The 27,096-nt window shown below is 35.2% G+C and overlaps 2 protein-coding genes across 4 annotated transcripts in view; both read right to left on the reverse strand.

Annotated features, from left to right (window-relative positions):
* The window catches only part of LOC138706114 (farnesol dehydrogenase-like), a 31,553-nt gene extending 9,167 nt beyond the window's left edge, over positions 1-22,386 (reverse strand). Inside the window, exons 1-4 of one of the 3 annotated variants that reach the window (XM_069835093.1) lie at positions 22,243-22,386; positions 6,366-6,500; positions 2,947-3,115; positions 298-427 (exon numbers count right to left, since the gene is read on the reverse strand). In XM_069835093.1, the coding sequence (XP_069691194.1) occupies positions 298-427; positions 2,947-3,115; positions 6,366-6,500; positions 22,243-22,359 (551 nt within the window). In that variant the 5' untranslated portion in view covers positions 22,360-22,386. Of the gene's footprint in view, positions 1-297; positions 428-2,946; positions 3,116-6,365; positions 6,501-16,423; positions 16,502-18,905; positions 19,158-22,242 lie in introns of those variants that run through there. The other 2 variants (XM_069835092.1, XM_069835090.1) reach the window with 2 other exon arrangements.
* Positions 22,387-26,655: 4,269 nt separating this feature from the next.
* LOC138706116 (gamma-interferon-inducible lysosomal thiol reductase-like) overlaps positions 26,656-27,096 on the reverse strand; it is a 29,770-nt gene continuing 29,329 nt past the window's right edge. The window contains exon 5 of the mRNA XM_069835096.1: positions 26,656-26,974. Coding sequence (XP_069691197.1) covers positions 26,873-26,974 — 102 coding nt within the window. The 3' untranslated portion in view covers positions 26,656-26,872. The remainder of the gene's footprint in view (positions 26,975-27,096) is intronic.

The raw sequence follows: 27,096 nt of genomic DNA on the forward strand, positions 1-27,096 counted from the left end.
AGAAGACTAAAGTGTATCTTTTTATTTCGGTGCATAGTACCGGTATGTGATTTAATGCAAGTACCGGTATGACTTTTAATTACCAAGACAATAAACCATATGCATTAATACTAACCGCAAATTGATAAATGAAATGTAAAACATGTAACAAGGAAGTACAGGCCCTCTAAGTGTCTCGTATATTTTAAATACTCGCACAATGTGATTGAACTCATGTTGTAATTTAAATAACCCCATAATAAAGAAACTATACCTATACAGTCATTAAGGTTTACAAACAGGTTTCAATATATTTACCTGTTAATATGTATTATGTGTCCGTTTTCAATTCCTAGACTCTTCATACAACTAACCGCTTCCCTAGTGCAGAGCGTTAAACCGACAACATTTACATTTATCATTTGCAGCCAATCTTCTGTTTTGAAATCTGAAAAAAAAAGTCATTTACTATAAAGCAGCATTTGTAAAACCTGAATAGCATTCTACAATAAGGAAGTCATAAGAAATGCTTGCGTTCACAGGTAAAGATAAAAGTATGAAACACTGCTAATAAACCTTCAAAGTGAAGAGCAAGTTTTATTGATGCAAACTGTCCATAACATGGGAGACTTGCCAGTTGTTACAAGACAAGCAATGCCAAAGCGGTGTATATGCCAACTAGTTTCTTCTCACAAGTAAACATTCTGATGGGGGGAGGGGGGGGCAGATAAAAAAGTTATTTTTTCTTTCACCGTGTTAATAATGTCAAAAGAAGTACTTATATAAATTTTGGTCATTCGATCGCAATTACGAGGGCCGTAAAAAATAAGTTCGCCAGGAGCTGTTAACAGAAAGAAAACACAATTCCATTGGAAAAATTTATTGGAAAGGACACAGCAATTGTTCAGCTTTTTTTCAACATATTCCCCACCGGAAATGATACATTTGTCATATCATGGGATCGATAGAGATGTGTAGACAGCTGTCAAAAGCTGGTTCCGATCCCAGGCGGCAGACTTCTACGACACAAGGATACAAAAATTGATCCCATAGTAGGACAAATGTCTCAATTTCAGTAGGGAATATGTTGAAAAATAGCGCAACAATTACTGTATATGTTTCAATAAATCTTTCCATGCAATTGTGATTTTTTTCTATAAACAGCCTGAGGGAAAATCACTTTCTGGACGCCCTCGTAATTGGGGTCGAGTAGCCAAAATTGGTATAAGCACTTCTTTTGACATCATTAACATGGTGGAAGAAAAAAAATTTAACTTTTTTATCTACCCCCCCCCCATCAGAATGTTTGCTTGTCAATAGTTTAATCTCCTCTACATCATAATCACTATCATCATCACCATCACCATCACCATCATGAGAGTTCATAATCATATGCTTATAAAAACAAACACTTAATGCATGAAAACATATGAAATATTAAAATATGCACTATGCGATTACAATTGAAGGGTTCAGAGCCATAATGGGCCAAGCGCCATATATTAAAATGGAGAAAACAATGGTCAAAATTAATAATTAGAATTATTCTTGATAACATGATGATGGTAATGATGGAGTAGACGTTGTTGTTTACTCAACTGTCCGAAGACGAATTTGAACCTCATAAGTGCCACCAATAAGTTATCATTCATGAGGCAACTAAGCCAGGAGATAATGGGGTAGGCTGAGCAGTTTCTTTCTTCCTGCAATGCATATATCGCTGACTAGTAACATATTACACTATTTTTTTATAATCACACTTCAGCTGTATGCAAACAATTATTTATTGTTTTTTCTCTGACACATTTCGTTAAGTGAGGTGTACTGCATGTTAATGTTAATGTGATAATAGACAAAAATGACCTGCTGCCATACGCTAAATCCCCTTCTGAAGACTTCGGTTTATTCCGTGAGTGCTGAGGTTTACACATGAAGGAATTTCTTAAGGCCCCATACACGCTCAGTTAAGCTGTGCAGTTTATCATGTGTGACGTCATACCTCACAGATTAACTGCGTAAACTGTGCAGTTCGTACCGGGTAATAACGCAGGCCTCAGATCTGCGCTAATGGAGACACTTTTGCGACGATAACCAGTTCACATAGTTAATCTGTACGTTTCCTCAGTCTATATTCCGCCTCGACCATGACTGCAACTGCTACGTAAGGAGAAAGAGGCTATAGCCTATTCACTTTTATTCAGTGCCGTTTTAACGCATTGACAAACTCAGTGGGTTATAAGGGGGTCTCAAAATAATCACAGCAGCAGCAGCAAAAGAACTAAGGAAGAGACTAGTAAAGTGCTTTGTGTGGAGTGTGGTGTTGTATGGGGGCAGAAACATGGGTATTACAACAAAGTGAAGAGAACAGACTGGAAGCATTTGAAATTTGGATATGGAGAAGAATGGAGCACATGAAATGAACAGACAATAAGAAGGGAAGCTGTGTTGGAAAGAGTGGGCGAAGAAAGAATGATGTTGAAACTGATCAGGAAGAGAAAAATGAATTGGATGGGTCACTGGCTAAGAAGAAACTGCCTACTGAAGGATGCACTGGAAGGAATGGTGAACTGGAGAAAAGTTAGGGGCAGAAGAAGATATCAGATGATAGACGACATGAAGATATATATATATATATATATATATATATATATATATATATATATATATATATATATATAGGCTTATGTTACGCTCTAAACCTTAAAAATAGGTCTCAATGGGCAAAATAGGCATTTTAGGCACCATAAAACGATTTTAAACGTTCATATTTTATATAAAATGTGAAGATATTTAACTAATTTTAGTTTATCCCTACAGAAAAAATAGACATTTAACCTAAAATCCAAGGTCTATAAAATAACATAAAGTATAGTCCTACTTGGCATTACGGTCACTGTAATCATCTCTGGATCTTAGTACTACGGGGTCATACCTGGTCTAGGGCTTTTTATTTTTTGAGTCCCTTACCGTGGAATTGTATTTCGTTGAGCACACCAGCGTTGTTGACCAGAACGTCCACTCCTCCCAGCTCGCTCCTCAACCAGGAGAATGCGCAGAGGATGTCCTCTTCATTCGTGATGTCGCATTGCAAAGGGTACAGTTTGCCTGGACCTCGGCATAGTTCGGCGGAGAGTTCCTGGAGAATTCCCATCAGAGACAATGTAAAAATTGTCAATATTGTCGTCGTCATCACCGCCATTATTGGCAGCTGATCAGTCATAATAGTAATCGATTTCAAGAGCAAACTAAAGTAATAATTATATGCAAAATAATTGTCATTGTCGTTACTACTGCGATTGCGTGCGATGGGGAGATGTTGACGGAATGATGTTGATGCCTAATATGGGGAAACGGTAGAACTTCGAGAAAAACAATCAACTGCGACGAGGTCACCACAAGCGTCGCAACAGATGAGGAAAATCTCAGGCCAGACCGAGACTAGAACCCGAATTGCCACAGCAGGGACCAGACAAAGGGGAAAGATTGATCTCAACTAATCTGACGAGACTCGAAGCATTGAATTTGTAGCCATAATCATTACAGTTTTGAATTACAACGAATGGAATAATGATGATGATGGTAATAGTAATAAAATAATAATAATAATAATAATAATAATAATAATAATAATATAATAGTAATAATAATAAACATCGTAACAACCATGATTTTAAGCAATACGTCGTCATCACGATACTTAAGATTGTGATGTGGTGATGGTGGTGGTGGTGGTGGTGGTTGGGGAGATGAGGAGCAGGTTAATTATAGATAGCGGTTCTCAAGCCATGGGGCACGCCGTAGCTTGACCGGAGGAAGGGTCAAATAAATTAACAGGAGAGGAATTTTATGTTGTGAATTTTTATTTCAAATTTAAAATATAATAAAAACGAAATCATTGCAGTAAAATATTTCTAAGGCATAGATGTAATGATTAATATGTGCCTGCTTTGAAGTGCACAGCCTGTCCAGGATTGATTTTTTTATACGAGATAGTCACTCTGAGCTCGTTTTCTATTTGATGTTTGTTGCTATATTTAGATTTTAAAGCAGCTACAGCTGAAAAAATAATTCCGCAAAGGTAAGAAGTGGGAAAAGATAACGGTATGCGAAGCGCTTTTGCTTTAACAAGAGAATAAATACAAGACAGTTCTCCCGAGAAATTTGGTAAATACTTGACAACAGAATTTGATTTTTCTGAGCTACTTGAAGAAAGATATAACAGTTTTTGTTCTTCTTGCAGAGATAGGCCGGTAGGTGTACTGTCTAATGGATTTATTACCCAATTCCAGTCACACAATTTAATGTCAACTTCTCCAAAAAGTATATTTGCGGAAACTGGTGCTCAAGTTTTCTAAATGACCCTCCACTGTTTTTAGCAACACATTTTTATAATTTTTTCGGCGGGTAACTCTGGATAAATTCACACATCGTGGAAAACATCTCAAAGCTGTTTTGTTCTACTTTTTTATTCCATAACTGTATTTTATTACAAAAAGCGTTAACCCTTTCACTTAAATATACTTTTATTATTTCCGTGAAGTTGAAGATTAAGTGAATTAAGTATTTCGAATATGTTTACTAAGTAGGAGAGCTTCATTAAAACTAATTGTCGTAGAATTCTTCCGCATGCTTATGACCCTCCTCCCCCAAAAAATCACTATTTCATTTCTCAGTTCGTAGACGCGCTCGAATATCTTAACGCATGACAACATCTGGATGGAGAATAAAACAACAATGATTTATGTTCAGGTCCCATATCTTCACAAAGAGCAGCGAAAATTCTTTAATTTAGAGATCGGGTATGTATATAATTAAATACAGCCATAACTACTGTAAAAACAATATTTAGCCCAGAACTTAGTGATTTCGATGCTAAAGCTTCCCGATGAATCATGCAGTGTGTCCAGATTACTCCTGGAGATTCCTTCTTCACAAGTGCTTGTAAACTGTTATATCTATCAGACATGGCTTTAGGTCTATCGATTCAAAATTCAAACACTATCTTTCCACTGCAAATTTGCGCTGACAATAGCATCATTTGTAATTCTGAACAACTCTATAACAATTGCTCTTCCTTCTGTAGATTTGCAAAATAGCAAAGTCTTCAACCATTTACAGCACTCTGACAGAATCTGCTGATATAGCAAATCAAGTGGGAATCGTTACTACTGTCTGTTGCTTCATCAAGTTATATGGCAAATAATTTTCCAACTAACTCAGATTCAAGCTGTTGCTGAATATCCACAGATATATAGTTACTTCGTTGGCAAATTGTATCGTTTGACAGAGAAATATTCTTAAGATATTTAGCATAGCTTTCACCGAACATTCTTTGTTTTATGTCTATGGCAGATGGTAGAATGTGTTGCTCTGCAATAGTATGTGACTTTTTACATTTGACTATTTTATAAGCCACTTTGTACGATGCTAATAAAGCTCTCTCATTTATTGTGAGAACTTTGTCTATATTTGATTTCTGTTTCTCTAAAGATCTGAGTTTCTCTGCAAAAAAATTCACAGGGCTTATCGATATATTCTTTGTACAAGATTTCTAAACTCCTCTTTAATTGATTCGGTTTCATGCTATCTGCAGCCAAAATCTTGAAACAAATAACACATTGAGGTTTTTCTTTACCACTTAGCCTATTACAGTGCTTGTAAAACCGAAGTTTAAGTACACTTGTCATACTTTCGTGTTTTTTCACTTTATAATAGGATTAGCATTGATACTGAGTGTTTTTGATGAAGTAGAAGCCTCTTCGTCCTCACGCTTACGTTTGCCTCCAATTAAAAATCTATCCATATTTATTACACACGTACACTAGCGTTGGAACTCCAAGTGACAAACTCACAATACAGTCACAATGGAACAACTAACAAGCCACCCGCGGACGTGCTGCTTTTATAGTCGCATATTTTCAATCCAGAAATTTCGTGACGTGCACTAGCGTTGGAACTTCAAGTGACAAACTCACATCGCGTCTCAATGAAATAATTAACAAGCCACCCTCAGACGCGCTGCTTTTATATTCGTATATTTTCAATCCCAAAAGTTCGAGATTCGTCAGTATCTGCTGCGAATATTCGGGTAACAGGAAATGTCATAATATTGCGTGATTGCACCACATCGGCAGCGATAACCAGTGTTGTCAATCGAGTTTAAATTCCCGTGTTATTCTCACCTATCTTTCTATCTTATATTAAGGGGAAGGGGGCGTAGAATTATCCAAAGCAAAAAAAAAGGGGGGGGGGATCGCGAAGTACGAAAGTTTGAGAGCCGCTGTTATAGACACTGAGCAGTGTTCTTAATCAGAGTGTTGTTCCCATAAAATTCCACTTGAACTGCAGGGGATCTGGGCGGGCACATATACAGTATCAATACTCACTTGAAGTCTGTGAACTCGTCTTGCCAGACCGACCACCTTCAGCCCGCGCTCCACAAGCGCCCTCGTGACTGCGGCGCCTATACCAGAACTCGCCCCTGTCACGATGGCCACTTTACCTGACCACCGCTCCATTTCCTTAAACACAAGCGGAATAATATGGGTTTAAATTAAGACAATATACACAAATAAAATTTATGCGTAGTACAAAAAAATGGTTCATTGATTGATTGATTGATTGATTGATTGATTGATTGATTGATTGCCATGCTTGCCAAGAGAGCTTAGTTGCCGGTTCATTCTCAACAAAGTACTATGGATTTCAGTTTTTAACCTTCGTTGAAACGAGTTTCTACGAAAGGGAAACAAATTTGGAATTACAGTAAAACCTTTGTAAGTTGACCACCTTTCGTCCCGGTCAAACTTAGTGAACAGATGGAGGTGGTCATGTTAGAGAGTTTTTCCAGTGATCTGTAAAGATTAATTATGCATGTATAATTAATTAATAGAACTTAGAAGGACATACAAGTAATTAGCCCATCGCTATGGACTAACGATTAGCATGTCGAACCGCGAAATGAGCGGGCCCGGGTTTAAATCCTGGTTGGGACGAGTTACGTGATTGAAGTTTCTTCGGGGTTTTCCATCAACCCATTAACAGCAAATGCTGGATAACTTTCGACGCTGAACCCTATACTCATTTCGCTGGCATTATCATATTTTCACTCAGACGGTAGATAACCATCGCAGTTGATGAAGCGTCGTAAAATAAACGAATTAAAAAGTAATTAATATTCACCTTTTAAATTTTAAATCATAATAATATCTGTAATTATTATTATTATTATTATTATTATTATTATTATTATTATTATTATTATTATTATTATTATTATTATTTCATTCAAGAGAACTCTAATTTACCAAGCGGTATGCTAGTTTTTAATGTATTTACTATTTATTGTATGTTCGCGCATTAAATTGTGATGGTTGATTGCTCTACAGCAGGGATGCTCAACCTTAAGGATAGGCTACTGCGGGTAATATTTTAAAAAATATTCTTTTGGTGGGCCGCAGACATCCTCCAATAATAAATGCAATTTATAAAAATGTTCTATTAATTAGTGATTACTGTAATTTATAGTAATTAATAATATATATTATTTACTTACAGGAACCTAATAACCTACTATTGAATGATAACAATGACACACATTAATGAGAAACTTCGCATTGTTTAAGTTTTGTTAACTTATCAATGTCGGGTTCATTGTCCGATGTTGCAATGCGCATACTTGCTGTCAGAAAGCCGGGATCGTCCTTCGGATTTCAGTAGTTTCATCACTGAAAAAGTTTGTTCATACACGTAGGTGCTGCCAAATAAAGTTGTCATTTTCATTGCATGTTCACTGAGATGGTCCATTTCTTTAGGTAAATAGAGCCTGCAGAAATCAAGGAGTGTCACATCGCCAAATTTCGCTTTCAACTCTGTGTTACTTTGCAGACCAATTAATTGCATCTGCAAAATTACAGGCACAGTTTTTGGTGTAGTATACAGTGGCACGCAATGAACTCGTGATCGAAACCAGCAAATTCTTTGTTTACAAAGGAAATAAATCCGTTACTTTTTTTTCCGATCATAGAGTTCATTGCGTGCCATTCAGTTGACATGCCACACAACTTCTCTAAGCTCAATTGAAATTTGTTTAATACTTCCATGACCTTATGATAAATATCCACTCCTTTAGTTGTGTCCTTCATTGGTGCTAGAGACAACATTTCTTCAGTTACATTGAAATTGTTGTCAACACCATGCACAAATATGCAGAGCTAGGCCGCGTCTGAAACATCCCCACTTTCACATTCACTTTAGAAACCAAGAATTTCTTGTCGAGAAGTAATATGTCTGCAACACTGTCCACTGTCTTTGAATGGCTTCAGTTTCCTAGTTAATATCTTCGATACAACATAACTTGCTGTCACAACTATTTCTGAATCATTATTTACTTTCGTAAATGGTTTTGTTGATATGATAGGATCGCGCACTTTGTTTTTTCCCATTTGTCCACTCAATTCATCATATTTGTTTGCATGTTTTGTGTCGTAATGTCTTTTAATGTTATACTCTTTCAAAACATTGTTTTCTTACAAATTAAGCATGTTGCTTTACTTCGAAATTCACAAGAAAATATAGTTCTGTCCACTTCTCCTGAAAGCACCTGTGTTCCTCTGTAATCTTGCGTTTTTTGGTCGAAGCCATGACTACCAAACTGCCACTTTCACTTCAAAGACTTCTTACAATTCGAATACAAACAGCAAACTAAACCAACATTCCGTAAACTCACGCTACGGCATTACAAATGCAACGCTTGGCTATTGTACATTGTCTCAGAGCGTCCTGCTGACTAGCACCACTGGCGGTTAAGTTTGAAAAGTCTGTTCAAATATATGTTTTTAATTTTTAAATTTGAAACTTACTGTCGGGCCGCAGCAAACATAGTGGCGGGCCGCGGGTTTGTCACTACTGCTCTGCAAACATAACTAAGTTGAGATAATGAATTTCGCAAATATATGAAATAAGGAACCACTTTGGCACAAATGGTAATACTTGTAGCTACAGTTTAATTGTAACTGATAGTTAATTTATTTTCTAATGAGTATTACCTATTTTCTACATGGCTTTTTTTCCATACATGATGCTTTCTTCATACTGCAAGCTCAGTGACATTTTCTGTTATAAGCTTACACCTCGCACAGCTACTAGAAAATCGACCGCCGTTTCTACGGTAGTAATTTTAGTTTCTAAAACATATTTAGCTGAGAAAATGTTCACAAATAACTTAAAAATGAGTACAAATGCATCATATCTGTGTCATAAAAGATGTCCAAAGTGTCCCCCTTCTGTTTCTATACCTTTCTGACTTTTCCAAAAATTGTTCTGAAATACTCTACTAGTATCTTCTTGAGAAATGTTTGATATGAATTGTTGGACATTTTCTTCCATTCTTCAACTTTTTGCGTGACTTAGAACTACAAAACCCCGCTTCAATATGTTATACACTATTCTCAAACAATTAGAAAAACACTCAGTTGCTTGCACTACACTAGGAACGAATGAATAATTCTTTTGTTGTTATCAAACAATTAGAACAAAGCACAATAGCTTACACTACCCTGCGCACAAATGAATAATCCTTTCATTGTTCTAAAAAAAATAAAACACAACGACTGACACTATATTACACACGAATGAGTAATACCTTCAGTAGCTCACAACAGATTGAGGTAAACTGCATGCATGCAAAGCCCGACAAATGCCCTTGAACTTTGGCACGTACCATAGGCGAACTGTGAGAGACAACGTTTATGTATGTCCTGTGGCGAAGGACTCCGTACTACCACTGCTACTGTTATTGCTATACAGGTACTCACCTTAATATTCGGCAGGCTTTAAATTTCATTATTTTCGAACTTGAATCAGTAAGTGCAAAAAACATAAAAAAGTATTACTAATTAATTGAAGCACACGACAGAAGAATATTGAGCAAACATTTATTGATTAAGAATTAATATATACCATATAGGCTAATTTGTCCTTTTGAATATGAGAAGCAAAAACTTGTGTACACTTTAATATTCGGTCAGTGTGATACGGTCCCCTTTTCACTGTGTTTACTATGTCGTCTGCAAGCACTGCACAGTGAAGGGTGGGAGTGGTATGCTTCAGTTGTCTTCTTGCTGCTAACACTGGCAGATCTGTATTCGGTTTTGCAAGATTATTGTAATACTGGGGCGCAAAGATAAGAATACTACTTCTGAAAAACGACAGCTTATTATTTTTCACCATGCGAAGGGACGTACACATAGAGAGATCGCCGAAATGTTGAATATGAGGAGTACAGTCGGGAACATAATCAGAAGATATGAGAATGAAGACAGGATTGAATATGTGCCTCAGAGAGGGCAACCAAGGAAGTTAACAGACGGAGATGTACGTTCGATCATCAGGAGAGTTAGTAAGAACCCCCGAATAAGAGTTCCCTAACTAGCAAAAGACCTAGCAAAAGAATCTTCAAAGACTGTGCACCATGAAACAATTAGAAACATTTTAAGGAAGAGTGGTTACCATGGAAGAGTGGCTAGGAAAAAATCTCTGGTATCTGAAGTTAGCAGAAAGAAAAGACTTGAGTTTGCAAACAACAATATTGACAAGGATGAAGCATGGTGGAATGACGTCATTTTCGTGGACGAAAGTCCATTTACCATTTTTGGTTAGGCTGGTCGGGAGATGGTGTGGCGTAAGGTGAAAGAAGACATGAAAATTGATAACTTGCAACCAACTGTGAAGCATGGTGGTGGAAAGGTTATGGTTTGGGGCTGCATGTCAGCTGCTGGAGTAGGGGAGCTCGTCTTCATTGACGGTAACATGAACAAGGAACAGTACCTTCAAATCCTGAAACAAAATTTACACAAGAGTGCTGAAAAGTTGAGAATACGTAATACTTTTAAATTTTACCAAGACAACGACCCCAAACATAAGTCGTATATTGTGCGCAATTGGTTACTGTATAACTGTCCAAAAGTTATCGATACGCCTCCCCAATCTCCCGACTGCAACCCTATAGAAAATCTATGGAATGAGCTAAACAGAAGACTGAGAAAAGTGCCAGTTTCTTCAAAAGAAGAATTAAAGAGACGACTGAAAGAGGAATGGAGCCGTATTGATGGAACATATACAAGCAGGATCGTAGCCAGTATGCCCAGATGGTTGCAGCATGTTATCCAGCAGAACGGGTACCCAACAAGGTATTAATTTCCTGTTGCAGTTGTTATGAAGAAGTATATTTTTGATTTTCTAACTTTTGACCGAATATTAAGTTGACTGTGATATTTTTGTTTATGTTGATAAAAGAACAAATAATTTGATTTTTGTAATGATAGATTAAATTTGGAAAAATGGATTATATTGTTTACTTTGTATGTTGTACAAATATTTTTGTTTTATACGCAATAATGTATTTATTTCGCTTCAAATTGTTTATTAAAGTTCAGAAATGGTATTCAATTTAAAGCCTGACCGAATAATAAGTTGAGCACCTGTATATGAAAATCATGCGTATCTTCACTTCTGCATCGTGAAATCGGTAATTGATGCTTCACTTCATGTTACCTCATTATACAGTACGATGTGAAATGACACACGAAAGTTAAAAGAAATTATAATGGAAAAAAGCCGGGAATGGTAATTTATGTAACTAGTGTATAATCTTGGTAATTATCAGAGACAGGCAAACTGTCGATCAGGTTTGCCCATGACTGTTTACGTCCGTGAGCGGGCTTACGCTTCGTATCGTTCGCCCACTGCTACCTTCCCTCTCAAGCAGGCAGGCAGTATGGTTGCACGTGACTCCCAAACAGTCCTACTAGTGACCCGAAAGGAGTGTTGGGTTCCGCCGACCTGCGCCAGACTGCTGCTTACAGATGCATGTTAAATATGAACAAAGACATTCAAACCTAACAAGAAGCCTATAGTTATAGACAAACTACTGAAAACTTAATTTGTTATCTTCTGAAACGTACCATTAATAAAGACAAAGAAAACTATTTCTCGTCAACATAATATCCATTAAATACCAACAGTTATTATAAATTACTGCCACTTTCCTTTTCATCGTAGTAATATAACTTTAATACAAACCATTCAAACTTTCAGCTTCATAAATAAAAAGAAATCTGTCCCTCAGAAGTTAAATAGCAAATCAATATTCTGAAGAACGAAAAACTTTTATACATTTTACAGTATTGATGAGGATTTTTTTAATTGTTGATAAGGAAAAAGTTACAATGAAATATTTTTCTATAATAGTTGTTTATATTCATAATAATTGTTACCAATATCTTTTCAATATATTTCCTTCTCTCCTCTCCTCTCCTCTCCTCTCCTCTCCTCTCCTCTCCTCTCCTCTCCTCTCCTCTCCTCTCCTCTCCTCTCCTCTCCTCTCCTCTCCTCTCCTCTCCTCTCCGCCCTCCCCTCCCCTCCACCTCTTCTCTTCTCTTCTCTTCTCTTCTCTTCTCTTCTCTTCTCTTCTCTTCTCTTCTCTTCTCTTCTCTTCTCTTCTCTTCTCTTCTCTTCTCTTCTCTTCTCAACTAGTTACAAGTTACGAAATGTTACTATTTTGTTGAGTCAGATACACTTTGCAGGAATATGAAATGTAATATTGTCTTATTACTTTATGAATTCTGTAGCGCAATAAATCCTAAAACTGTGTTTCTGTAATCAAGAAATATCTGCCATGTTGGACCATAAAATAAAGATTTTTTGAAGTGACTAAATAGCCAACGAACTTAGGTTTCAAACTAGTACTGTTCCATCTTAACCAGCGCAGACTGGCTTCCGTGAATGCAAGTCACTCTACCTTATAATAGGAGCAAACAGGCAGGCTTTCGTGGGTCCCGCCTGGACTGAACCTATAAAACCCGGGCTTAATGGGTTCAGGTTAAAAGTTAACTTGGTTTGCAGCGTCACCGGAACCCAAACCTGACGCCAAGCAGGTACGGGCGTGAGTCTTGTCTGATTTGCCGGTCTCTAGTAATTATGGCACGAGTGAATGTTGTTAGCACGTGAGCGTAAGCAAGAGCGCTAATTTTCGCGAGTGTTTGTAATGAAGATTATAGACGTGTTACTTACAACGTTTTAGCATTAAAATATCTAAAAAAAACTATTATAAAACAATTAATAAAGAAATAACATCAGATTTATAATCATGGGTAGTTTTATGTCATGGTCAATGAAGAAAAAAGTTTCTATGACAACAATGAGGTATTAAATATTATAGCATGGCAAATCGTTTCATAATAAAGGGTGCGGCAAAACATCCTCCCTTATTTAAAGTTTAAATAAAAAACAGATGGATCAAAATAAGGAAACTATATTAATATGAATAGTATCTAAACAATGGGAAATTTAGGTTTACATGCGTTGCCATAGCGATATCAAATGACATGCGCAAAACAACAAAAATTGAATAGGAAACTTCATTAATATGAATGGTAGGCCCTACCTTAACAGTGGGAATTTTTCATTATTTGAATAACGTGTCTCTCAAGTGGTGTCATTCACTATCAATGCATTGTTGAATCCGACTTCGGAAATTCTGCATCACTCTAACTAGCATTTATTGAGGAATAAGACCAATTTCTTCCTGTATTGCATTTCTTAAGTCTGGCAAAGTCCTGGGCCGATGTTTGAACACCTCAGCCTTAAGATACCCCATAGAAAAAATAGCAGGGTGCAAGGTCTGGTGATCGTGCTGGCCAGGGGACGTCGCCACGTGAAGAAATTAAGCGTCCGGGAAACATCTGTCTCTGAGCTGTATGAGAAGTGGCTCAGTCCTGCTGAAACCATACCTGGTCAATCTGCAGTGCATTGAGTCTTGGTGACAAAAACTTTTTGATCATAAAAGTATACCACTGAGAGTTTACTGTCACAGTAGCACCATCCTCTTCAAAAAAGTAAGGACCAAGTATCCCGACTCTTGCAACTGCGCACCATGCAGTAACACGATCGTTATGTAGAGGTTTTTCGTGAAGTTCACGAGGGTTCTGTCCACGAGGGTCGGAAATTTTGATGATTCACGCATGTAAACCTAAATTTCCCACTGTTTAGATACCATTCATATTAATACATTTTCCTTATTTTGATCCATCTGTTCTTTATTTAAACTTTAAATCAGGGAGGATGTTTTGACTCACCCTTTATTATCTTCATAAGTTATGCCGTCGTAATAGAAGTCATGACGTTTTAGTTGGCATGATAATATTTTACGTTCTGGTACAAAATTGTGGCATATTATGCACAATTTTCACTAACGGTAATAATTATTTATGCAACTAGTAGGAAATGAGCATCATTATCGCTCGAATGTGTTTTGCAAGAACGAGGCGTAAGCCGAGTTCTGTAATCCTATGAGAGCGGTACCGTACTTACGCTCATCCCTCTAGTTGCATACAATATTTTATCCGCGTTTATTTAATAATGGATACAATACTTACCTTATCTGCGTTCATGATACGATCGTTTATTTATAAATAACAGCATCATCATTCAATAATCATTGTGATAACCAAAGCCTAATTGATATTATTCCGTTGATCATAATAAAGTTGGTCTAGAAACAAAACTAATGGAACGATATTAATTTGTTAACGATAACAATACAATGGTATAGATTATCTGGAATCAAGAAAAATCGACTGATTTGTTCTGAATAATGAGTGATTCTGAAGAAAGTATCCCTTCAGATATTGAAGTAGGAGCTTCGACAGTTGTTGCATCACTTTTGACTAATAACTCGAGCGTAAAGTATGAAGTGGCATATGAGCGCTATGTGAAATGGTGCGAAGTTAAGAGAGTGAGTAATATCGTACATGAGAAAGCTTTGCTTGCATATTTTGAGCATTTATCACAATCTTACAAACCTTCGTTTCTGTGGGCATATTATTCTATGTTGCGAAATGTTATCTCCGTGAAAAAACTTCAGTATTATCTCGTGCACAAATTTAATTGAATTTCTGAAAAGAAAATGCGAAGGGTATAGAGGTTAGAAATCAGCGCGGGCTAGCGAAATGTCTATGAATAGCACCCCTAAAGTTTTTAGTGAAGAGGAAATTCTTAAATTTCTAAGACAAGCGGATTATGGATTTCTATTGCAGAAAGTGGTATTTATTATTTGATTAGCTGGGGCTTTTAGGAGAGAGAAACTGACAAATCTGATGGTGAAGAATGTCAAAGACGAAGGGCAATGTGTGCGATTTTTTTTACCAACTACTAAAACCAAGATTGAAAGAGAGTTTCTGTCACAAGCGGCGATGTTGATGGTGTTGATATGTTAGAGATTGTTAGAAAATATATTCAGCTTCGCCCTGAAGGGACTAATCGTCGGAGATTTTTTTGTGGGGTACGAAATGGGAAATGTACAAGACAGACTGTTGGTATCAGCACAATTGGAAAAATTCCCAAGGATGTTGCTGTATTGCTAAAACTGGAGAATCCTTACCAATACACTAGACTCTGTTTCCGGAGGTCCTCTGCATCATTGTTGGCGAAATCAGGAGAAAATCTACAAACCATCAAGCGAAAAGGAGGTTGGACATCGAATACTGTATATAGAGAGATCTGACGAGAACGAGAAGACAATTGCTTCGAATATCCTAGATCAGAAAGAGACTGTGCAGATGAATACAAAAATACTTTAGAATTGTCAGTGGAAATTCTACACAACAATTGTCATCTGGTATTCGGTTATTTAATTGCACAGAATGTGTTATAAATGTATACAATAAATAATGTAATGTTCTTCTGTGTTTTTAAGTGAATGTTTTAATGATTGTATAAAGGGATCTGCAGGAAACAAAAAGAATATTGTTGGTCGGAAAGATAATGTAATAATTCAGAATTGTTATGTGGAATAAACATTCAGGAGTGTGTTATAAATGTATGTAATAATCAATATAATTTTTTTCCGGAGTAATTTTGAACGTTAAGCATGACATGTGAGTATATTAATTCATTACGGCACTGAGTGCGGTAATTATTTACATATCACATTCAGTACGGTAATGAATACCATTACCATGGCGATATGACGATGAATAAGTATTCATTATTAAATCAATGCTGATAACGACTGTTTCTAATGAGAGGATTCCATAAAATAATTTATGATGTATTAAAACACTCAAGAGAAAAAGCAGGTAAGATAAGTTTCTTCCGTCTCATTTTCATATCGCACCACAATCGTCGATTAGCAGCACCATTTCTTACAGTCTTCGGAAGTCGAACCAGGGACAGTAAGTTCCGTTTTTCTTTAATTCATTGAGAATTTCTCGCAGTTCCTGCAGGATTCACGTAACAGAGTATGGAACCCATTGCTCTAACTTTTATAAAAAATATATTATTATACAGCATAGCTTTTGTATAAATCATTATTGAAATCATGGGTTTGCTGATTTTAAATTTTCTTTGTATATCTCTGGTTTCAAATTAGTTTCAAACGCACTACCTGATTGTTGCAAGTTGTCACTGTCTTCCTTCTTCCTTGTCTGCTGCAGTAGTTCTGTTTCATATCGATAATTTTACACATTTTATCTCTTCCTTCTTGACCTTGTGATGTTTTGCAACACACAATTTATAAAAAAAAACTAATTATTCTTATCAAATGTTTATCGTGTTGTTTAATGTCAGAGATTTATGAGTTTATGACTAATTCAAAGGGGAATGAATTATTGAATCGTCCAGAATTCCGTAAAAGTCTATGTCCTAAGAAGTCAGCTCAAAATTGTTTTTCTCGCTTAAGACTACGGAACTTATAAAAGTCTTATTTGAAATGCAGTTTATATTTTTACTTCGTTACATAGGTACCTCTTGTATTAATTTAGATTGGAAGAATGGAACAAAACGAAGGCAAGAATAGGAAAGTGTAAAAGGAGAATGTAATCTTTTGTGATTGTGATGCACAAATATGATTGAGTTATTGGCAGCGAAAGTTGCTGTATGTCAGTAGTACATCAGTGTGTCTTGGCTTGGCGTTTCGAGGGTTGGATCAGGGACGGTCCTTACACTTAGACATGTTTTGGTCCATTCTTCACATTATATATGCGATAATTGTCTAAATCCGACAGGTGGTCTGAGTGACATTCTTGAATCCGACGCTGACAGGCGGGCCATCCTACCTCAGACCCTGATAGAATAGAACCAGGTCCCATTCGCACACGAGTAACTTGATAAGCCACACGGTCCCGGAAATGTCAGAAATGTAAGTTACAGAAACAGAAGGGGGACACTTTGAACATCTTTTATGACACAGGTATAATGCACTTGTAGGCCTACTCATTTTTAAGCCATTTATGAACATTTTCTCGGCTAAACATGTTTAGAAACTAAATTACTGCCGTAGAAACGGCGGTCAATTTTTTAGTAACTGCGTGGCGTAAGCCTATAAGAGAACCTGGCTGGGGATCGAACCCGAGCCGCCTGGATAGGTGCCCTGTCAACTAGCACTTGAGCCACAGACACGGCTGTAAGAATGTGATAATACTTAGTTTGTCAAACTTCAGCTTAGTATAGTTATTTAAAATGGTTTTAATGTAAGAAAGTACGTATCATTTAATACAGTGATGTCAACGAGAGCGCAAACGTGCCTCACCGCCCGTATGCGCTGTTCAGAGCACGTACGGCACGCAGGTACAAGTCACTGATGAAGTCAAGGGTTGTACATTACACATTGAGGAAGAAGTCGTTCAGTAAGTTTCAGGCTGACTGGACTCTTGACTTACGTGAGTGAAAGATGAGGTGATGCTCTTTGTTTGGTATGTGGAAATAATTTAGTTGCAAAGAGAAGCAGTGTCAAACGCCTGAAATTATTAGTCGATCTACAGAATGATTTGTTCACATTTTCTCAATGCATTGCATTTAGTTTACATAATGTAGTACAAACAAAAGGGTATGTTGCTAATAGTGTAGACTCGTTACATGTCAGTTACGAATAGCAAGTCCAAAATTGATCGAATTCGACTTTTTACCTGACATGTTGTGTTTTGCATGGACTACCATCCTGTAAAAAATAATATCCCAAGTCCGTGTCTAAGCCTGTGCATTTTAACTACAAGTATTTTGTTTCAATGGGTATTCTTATATTTCAAGCCTATATAGTTTCTTTGCTGTGCTAAAAAAAATTACTTCAATGGACTTGGGATGCTTGCCAATTCAGATCTTCCGTTAGAAAGTATTTACTTCATCAATGATGCATCGGCAAAGACACTATGATCGTGAAGTTCTTCTCACATTTTACAAAGCTTTATAACCTGATATACTATATTCGGGGGTAGGCCTACGAAGATTTGCGGCGCAATTTATTTCTATAATTGGCAGTACGTACATATGTGAGCAATTTTTCTCAGTTGTAAACTTAAAAAGCATGACTAAGATCAGGTTTATCAGATGATAATATGCGTCCGACCTAAGAAAGCAAAAAATGCACTTCTGAATTAGGCGAGGATTCAGAAATTTAAATTTGTTTCTAGAAGTGAGATTTTCATATAAGTACATGATTATGTAATAGTTACATAGCAATTAATTAGATCTCATTATCTAAAACTGCTCAAGTTAAAGAGAATGCCCGTATGTTTATTATTTGTTGTAGGCCTATTATTTCATTTTACCATATGCAGAATGTCCTGTGATTTCTTTTCCTTTTGTATTAGTTTAAAACATAAAAGCAGTGTTCATGTACTAATTGCATTATTCGACAACTATATAATAATTAATTGGATCCTAGTTATTATATGAAACTATATAACTTAAGAAGAGTCTATGTTTATTATTAAATTCTATTATTTTATAATTAATTGCATTTATTAGAGGTACATGCTGCAAAACATGCTTTCATTACTTGATGTCTTGTATGAATGTAACGCATTATCTATCGCTTAAAAGCAGTTTAATTCATCACACAGTGTTGGGCCAATAGAGTTCATTTTGCTCACCTCTTCTTGATCACCGCTACTGCCTGCAGAATTGATTCACTGCAACCACTTAGTGCTCTATAGCACAGAGAATCGAGTACGTGCTTCTGATCTTGACATCCCTGATTTAGTAGTACCCATTTTGTAGTGATAACGAGTGCGAGTTCATTTACAACAGCTGTTGAGTCGCAGTGATGGAGTGATTAGAAATCGCACATGCAGCTACATTGCAGGAAAATTCCGAGCTGACACCAGCGATTTTGAAGGCAAACAAACAAGTCTTCTCACCACACTAGTACGTAATAAAACAACGACCTCTTGTTTAATGAGACTCCTTTTAAACTTGTATAGTTGTTGGAATTTTCTCGATATAGTAGGAAGTACAACCTGCGTCTTCTAGCTAGAGGGTTTGCAAAACACAAAATATTTTCATGGGCGTCCTAAATTACAAGTACGTGCTAAAATAACTAAGATATTACCATAAGCTAATAATGTAAATTGAACTAATGAGCGTGAGGCCAATGTATTCTTTTTAAATAGGGATGAGTTCTGATCCCCGGCCCCTGTCTATAAAATTCGGGAGTTTGATAAATTTTTCGACTAATTTTTCTTGTAATAAATTTTTCACCTCATAATAACAACTATAATAACATTATTTTTTTACTTTTGCACCCGTTTTCTTCTGTTTCTTTTAATTGTTTTGTCTTTTACAATTTTCTCTTTACCTCACCATTATCCTTGACTCTTTCTTCTATTCTTCTTGTCCTCCTCCTCCTCCTCCTCCTCCTCCTCCTACTCCCTTATCAGCATCGAATTACGAATATCTGGCTTTACTATCTAGCATAGAAAAATAACTTCCTGTCTATTATACTTCGAAATGTTATCACTAAGGAGGCATTGAGAATACTATTTTAGCTTTAGTACAATCATTACTACAATATGGTATAATAAATTGGGGTGGAATAGCATCATCTGTACTTAATCCATTAATTTTATTACACAGAAGATTAGTAAAAATTTGTCTAACCAAAAATATGGATTACCAAACAAATTTAATTATTACAGATTTTAAAGTATTAAGTATTGAAGAAATTTATAAATGTAGTTTACTAACTTACTACCACAGAAATCAAATAAAACATAAATCTAATCGACATGAATATCGTACTCGAAGACAAAAGTCTACTTTCCCATTAATTGAGCCTAAATGTCATACAAGTGTAGCTCAAACATGGTGCTAGTTTCGGCCCAAGACTTTATAATACAATTACAAACCATTTTCCTAATTTGAAATATTTTAAAATTGAAGCTTTTAAAAAAGAAATTTATAAAATTATTCATGATACATAATATTAACAAATGTTTTTTTGCCTTTTATTTCTGTCGACTATATTCATGCTTTGATTGAATATCACTGGCTTCTGTCTGATTGTCAATTTATATTAAATGTGTTTTTTTTTTCACTCTTTTCCTGATTCTTCTTTTTTTTTTGCTCTTGTGTGTTATTTATTGGTTTGAATTAAGTTACTGTATTTAGTAAACTGTCCTTGTAAATTTTATGTTATATTATAGGCTAAGACCATACCTTACACGAGCCTGGCTCTTACGGTAGTGGCTAGAAACATTTTTGTTTTATAATTTTAATTTGTACTTGCTAGCTAGCTAGTTAAAATTAAATAAGTAAATTATGTATCATAAGTTTCCGACCATTCTGTAGCTCATGCAAATAGAAGTGAAAAAATTTCCATCATACAAGTAGGTTCTTGTTACTAAGCTCAATGATAATGTGATGTTGTGCGACAAGTTTTCTCCTCCTTGTCTTTCTTTAGATTTTTTAATTAAAAGTAATATAGGTATTATACAATTTCCTTTAATAATTTCAGAAGCGCACTCTTCCTGTAATTATTTTCTTTGCACATATCATTGCGACGGTATTTATGTAGTAGGAGTTATGTAACAAGTTTATAAAACGCATTCAGAGTAAAATTTAAGAGCTACATTCCGGCGATTTTCATACTAAAATTATCCAAGTATGTTGATTCACAATGTATTACTTCGGTATTTTATAGGCACCATGGAATAATAAACGAACAAACCGGCTTCATGCGAAACGTATGACGGACTGGTTCTGTTTAATACTTGTACTGAACAGAAAACAACTGTCAAAGCAAGGTACAAGTAATTAAAATAACTTCCCTCGCCAGACCACACTGTTGGTTGGCTAACCAGAGTTCAAGTATGAGTTTGTAGCGAGCGTTGTTTTGGCAGGTTTCTTCTACGGTAGGGTGACCAGACGTCCCGTTTTTAACGGGATTGTCCCGTTTTTCAGCCTCTTGTCCCCTGTCGCGAGAAAAGTACATTCGGGACGCCAAATGTCCCGTTTTTTTTAATGGCGTCCCGTTCTCCTAAATTATTGTTTAAATATTTATTTTTCTTTTAACTTGTTTAATAATTACGTAAAACATTAATTCTTCATTGTTTCCATCAACTGTCACCGTAATGAATTCAATAAAGGCCATGTTAATCACAAAACGTCGTTTCAAAAATGTGTCTTGCATGGACTTCTATAGTTCCCTGAAGGAAAAGCTAACACTTCTAGAGCAAATTCACTCATCAAAGAAATATGATGCTAATTGTACAGGTCATCTTCATGGAGAATGTTAAGATAGTTAAAAGGTAATATGTGACAGAAAATTTTGTTATGAAACAGGTTCAGAATACAGTGACATGGATATAATGTAAGATCCAATTAACCTGAAGTATTTTAAATAGTTAAGTTAACCTAATTAATCCAGACTAGTTGCAATATAAAAATATGGTTAACAGTGACTTAAGCAAAGTATCCATGCTATTCTATTATGTATAATTATTAGGCCTATAGCCTAGTTATTTTAAACAGTGTGGTATTTATTACTTTAAAATAAATAAAACTGGACCTTATTGCTCACTGACATTATATAAACACAAGTAATAATTAATGTTTAGATAAAATGTTAATTCATATCAACTTTAATAAGTGTCCCGTTTTTTTTATTTAAAAAATCTGGTCACCATATTCTACGGGGTACTTACGTATAGGCCTACATTTACTCATTTTAATATTCGGCCAGATCCTTTTTTCAGATTTTGTGGTCTTTATTATGCAGTAGAAATTGGACTAAGTCTAAAATAAAAATTGAGGCGATGTGCTGATAGGCCTACTTAATAGTAATTATATCAAATACACAAATTTTCAGACCATTACACAAGTGAATTAAAAATGTTTTTATTAACGGGTACATGAGCGCGTCACCATGGATAAATATATATATATTTATCCATGGCGTCACTTTAATATTCGGCCACTTCACTTGTTTACCTGAGCATGGGGTTGCTGTCTCAGTAGGCACAGGGTTTCTGTGCTTGCTGTCCAGCCTGCATGTGTTCTGAAGTATCTGCCGCTACAGAATGGGGCGTAAAGGTAGGAATACAACATTTGAACAGAAATAACTCGTAATTTTCCATCATGCAAAGGGAAATCTGAAAGAAAAATCAATAAAATGTTAAATAACTTATACCAAGAAGCATAATTGGGGACATTATAAAGAGATATAAGGAGGAAGATAGATTAGAATCGATACCCCAAAAAGGACAACCAATAATACTGATTGATTGGAAAGAAAGAATAATTCGGAAAATAAAGAACAATAAGCAGGGAAATGTTTGAAACAATAATTTACTTTCCTAAAACAACTTCCCTCATTGACGATGGATTACTTAAACATTTTTATTAGTTGAATACTATTATATATATATAACAGAGTGTCCACATACTAAACATTTGGCACGTTCGCCAGTTTGAACAGAAAGCGTTCCTCTCATTGGGAAGCTTGAATAACTTTAAATGTAGTGCCGGTACTTGTTCTGTTCTCTTTGTAAATATTTATCTTATTGTAGCATAAAATACTTCAATCTTTATATAATATCATTCTATGTTTAATTTGTATCTTCAGTAACTAATACTTTCTTTGTTCTTAAACTATACAATAAATTTTCCAGTCTTTATTAATCAGGTATGTTTTAGTACTTTGATTTTATTGTACCTGTAAATTTAATATTAATTGTAATTTTAATTTTAATTGTATTCTTGATGATATAGTTGTAATCCCCTAGTAGAGGAGAAGAGAAGACCAGATAATCTTATCTCTATCAGATTAAATAATAAATAAATAATTAATTAATTAAAGGGAGAAAGAATGGAAAGAAAGGAAGAAATATATAAATTCATAAATAAGTAAATAAATAAATAAAAGACGAAAGAAAGAAAAAAGAAACTAATAAAGAAAGAAAAAAGAAATAAGAAAAGAGAAAAGGAAGAAAGAGAGAAAGAAGGAAGGGAGAAAGAGAAAGAAAGAAGAGAAAGAAGGAAGAAAAAGAAAGAAGGTAAGAGAAAAAGAAAGAAAAGAAGGAATAGAAAAAGAGAGAAAGAAAAGAAAGAAGGAAATAGAAAAGGAGAGAAAAAAAAGAAAGAATAAAAAAGAAAGAAACAAATAAAGAAAGAAAGAAGAAAAGATAAAAAGAAAGAAAACAGAGGAGGAAAGAGAAGAAGAAAGAAGGAAAGAGAAAAACTAAGAAAGAAAGAAAGAAAAGATATAAGAAAGAAAAATAAATAAATATAAAAGATAGAAAATGAATGGATGAATATGAATGAATGAACAAACAAATAAATAAATACCGGTGCCGTATCTATTGACTTGTCCATTTTACAAATCGCCAGCGATGTTACTGCTTAGTTACGGTAGATTTGAGCGCGCGATACTGTCTGCATGTACCACAGGTTTGAGCGCACGCACGCCGAGTGCACCGGGCGCACAAGTGCAAAATGCCCACCGGGAGCATGTCTGGTCTATACGATGAAAATGTTGGAGGTGTTGCTCCTTTGATTTAGGCATTTCGTCGTCTTTCTTGTCTTGACACGCAAATAGCAGCCTTACGTAACAAATTGCTTGAACTAATTTTGTAACAACATAATATATAAATTGCTTCGAAAGATCTGCATTTGCATTTTTATTGTCTAGTACTATAAGCATGCATCTGAGACCCAAAGTCCATTATACCAGAATATGTACTCGTTTGGACTCACTTCGCTGACCCCAGTCTAATTACGAACTGTAAAAAAAAAAAAAAAAAAAAAAAAAAAAAAAAAAAAAAAAGCTGTTGAGAGAGTAAGTTTAGAATTGATACTACCAAACTCAAAGCAACAGCACGACATAGCTTATAACAGATTCATTGAATGATGTAAGGTAGAAAATGTAGGAAATAAGTAAAGAGAAAGTGTGTTTCCGGAATCCCTCGAAGAAATGTCTGGAATTTGGAAATCTTCGACATTACGGTAAAACTATTCTATGTTTAATTTGTGCTTAAGTGTGAAGAATAACGAAGATACTAATGTATTGTAAGTTGTTAGCATACTTAAAGAGGAATTAAGTAAATAACTATTCTTAAATACTGTCTCTCAATAAAAATCCATATTCATGTTATTTAATGTTCTGTTTCATAACAAAAAATCCATTTTTAAAGGGAGACTGCATTGTTCGTTAGTTGTTGAACTAAAAAGAAATTTAAGTCCGAAAATAAGAAAACTGGCTAAAAGGATAATTATTTTATAAATTCAATGTCTTTACAAATATGGAGTGTGGATTTCATTCAGAGATATAACTAACAGGTTTCAGAAACATGAGAAAATCTTAACTACGTATGTGCAGATTGAAAGTAGTAAGATAGGCTATGTTAAAAAAAAGAAGACCTGAGATGTGATAGTCTTTGAGTAGATTTCCTTTCCTCGCAGCTGGATCAGTTCTGAGGAAATCTTGGAAGAGTAAATAAGAAACAAGGAGGAGGAATCCATCACAGTAAAAAGATATACAAAGCCGACATCAAGGACGATGGGACACCTACATAATGACTATTTACTACTGATGAAGTAAGAAAATCCTTGAAGTTTATAAAAGGAAATCATTCAGCAGACCATTTCAACTTAAAATAATAAAAGGTTCCAATCATGTAAATAAGCTAAATGAGAATATATTTGCTTTCTTTTATTTGGACAAGTACCTACGTAAAGTATTAATGCACTTATAACACTGCGAAGTTAAGTTTCAAGTATATTGCTATTTTTTCACATTCATAGGCTATTTAACGATACAAAAATTGTTGATATTTCTGTAATAAACAATGAATTGTAAAATCAATTACAAAAGGTTTGAATACTTTCAATAAAATTAATTTTGAAGAAACGTGTTAATTTTTTTCGAATAAGGAATTATTGTGCGTGGGCTGTGTAAATAAAAAGTGCAATAGATAGGCCTACGAGTATTTCTTTTGAGTAAATCTTCTCTTCTCTGTAATTTGCCTGAACGTAATTCGATATAAGATAATGTGTACCGATACGGTATCCTTTTATATATTTTCTGAGGGCCGCCACAGTGTATAATACTGTTTTAATATTTAGATTTGTGATGATTAATGCTTACTTCTTTATGCCAGCTGCAGCGTTCGCAACAGTCAAGGATCATAGCTTTAACGTAGCGTGAAAGCCACGATCTGGTCATACGTTGTCAAGGTGATCGCTTTTTGTGTCTTAAGTTGAGCATCGCTAACGTATTGACTTCAACTCATAGAAGTCTCCTCATATCTTCAGTTTACAAGAAAAATACATTAAGTAAAAATTATTACTTCTGAGAAAAATATACTTTTTCTTCTGACAAAAGTGAATCCTCGAAATATTATTTTTAGTAAGTTGTTTCTCTTTAAGTATATTTCATTTTCCAATTCTAAGTTTATACACACATTATTTACCGGAATATTATATACGTTTTTTTCTCAGAAGCAATATTTTTTACTTAATGTGTTTGCTTGTAAACCGACGATATGTAATGCTATTCTCCTGTTTTCTTACTAAAAGTAGAGGTGAACAAAAGTAACAGTATGAAACTCTCCTACTGGCTACAGGAGAAGTGAAACAACAGGCGGTAGCGTAATGTTAATATAGTTCCTATTATATATGTACTGCATGTATATACATATATATGTTGTAATTTAACTTTTTTTTAGTAATTTTATGGTTGAAATCGTATTTCAATATCTTCAAACAGCGAATGCACTTCTGTTAATACTTTGTCTCTGGGCTTGCCCATGACAAAGTGTTCAAAATATTTACACATAACCTAAAAATGCTTCTGTAATCAAACTTGAATTAACTTGTCGCATAACTCAGGGGAGTCAAGCCGAACCGTGACGCGGCAATTGTGTTAACGTATGCGGCAGATGTGCCGTCGGAGATGTGGACAGGCGATTGCGTCGTACGTGATAAACCCTGTATTCACGGTATCTATCACGTGTCAAAATATTTGCACCTTACATATGTACACATGTATGTTATCGACTATTAAATAGCTAAAAATCGTAGCTCTGTCACCAAAAGAAACAGGGATTCAATTATAGGCAGATTTTATGAGTTTTAATATGGTGGACAGGTTTTTTTAGTAATATTTTTGTTTCTCCTCACAATACTTATCATGTAAATATACATATAATCACATAGTTTTTAACAGTCAATTATATTTAAAAGAGCAAATAGATAAAGCATTACAATTAATTTCTTTATCAGCATTTGGTTTAATTCTAAAACTTTCTAACTTCAAGAAATGAAAGACTTTCATAAAATATTTAACTTTTCTTCTGCTCTAACTTTCCATTGGAGTACTTAGCATCTAAAATAAATAGTCTGAAGAAGAGTTTTTTCGTAATATATTAAGTTATGCACATAAACTATAGAATTTACAATTTAATCAAATCCACAACGCATACGATTACATTTACATATGATATATTTGCACAACTGCTCTTTACACTTACATTTCCGAAGTGTAGCTAGCATCTTTAAAACATTTCATGTACTTATCTCATTTTAAAATGTAAATTCACTTCGAGAAAAGCGGAGGCTTCTGTCAAAAATGTGAACACACATCCGGCTTGTCTTGCTTGATCTTTCCGCACACTACTGAAGTCAGGTTGTCTAATGAATTTCTATGATCATGGTTGTCGTGTTCCTGTAAACAACGGAATGAATATAACAATGCTATAGGTGCAACAATGAATGTGTGATTGCGCACACACCCATACACACTACGTGGAAAAGGTCAATACCCTCAATATCTTGGTCCCAACGAGT

Source organism: Periplaneta americana, chromosome 9 (genome assembly GCF_040183065.1).
Source record: "Periplaneta americana isolate PAMFEO1 chromosome 9, P.americana_PAMFEO1_priV1, whole genome shotgun sequence".
Taxonomy (NCBI): domain Eukaryota; kingdom Metazoa; phylum Arthropoda; class Insecta; order Blattodea; family Blattidae; genus Periplaneta; species Periplaneta americana.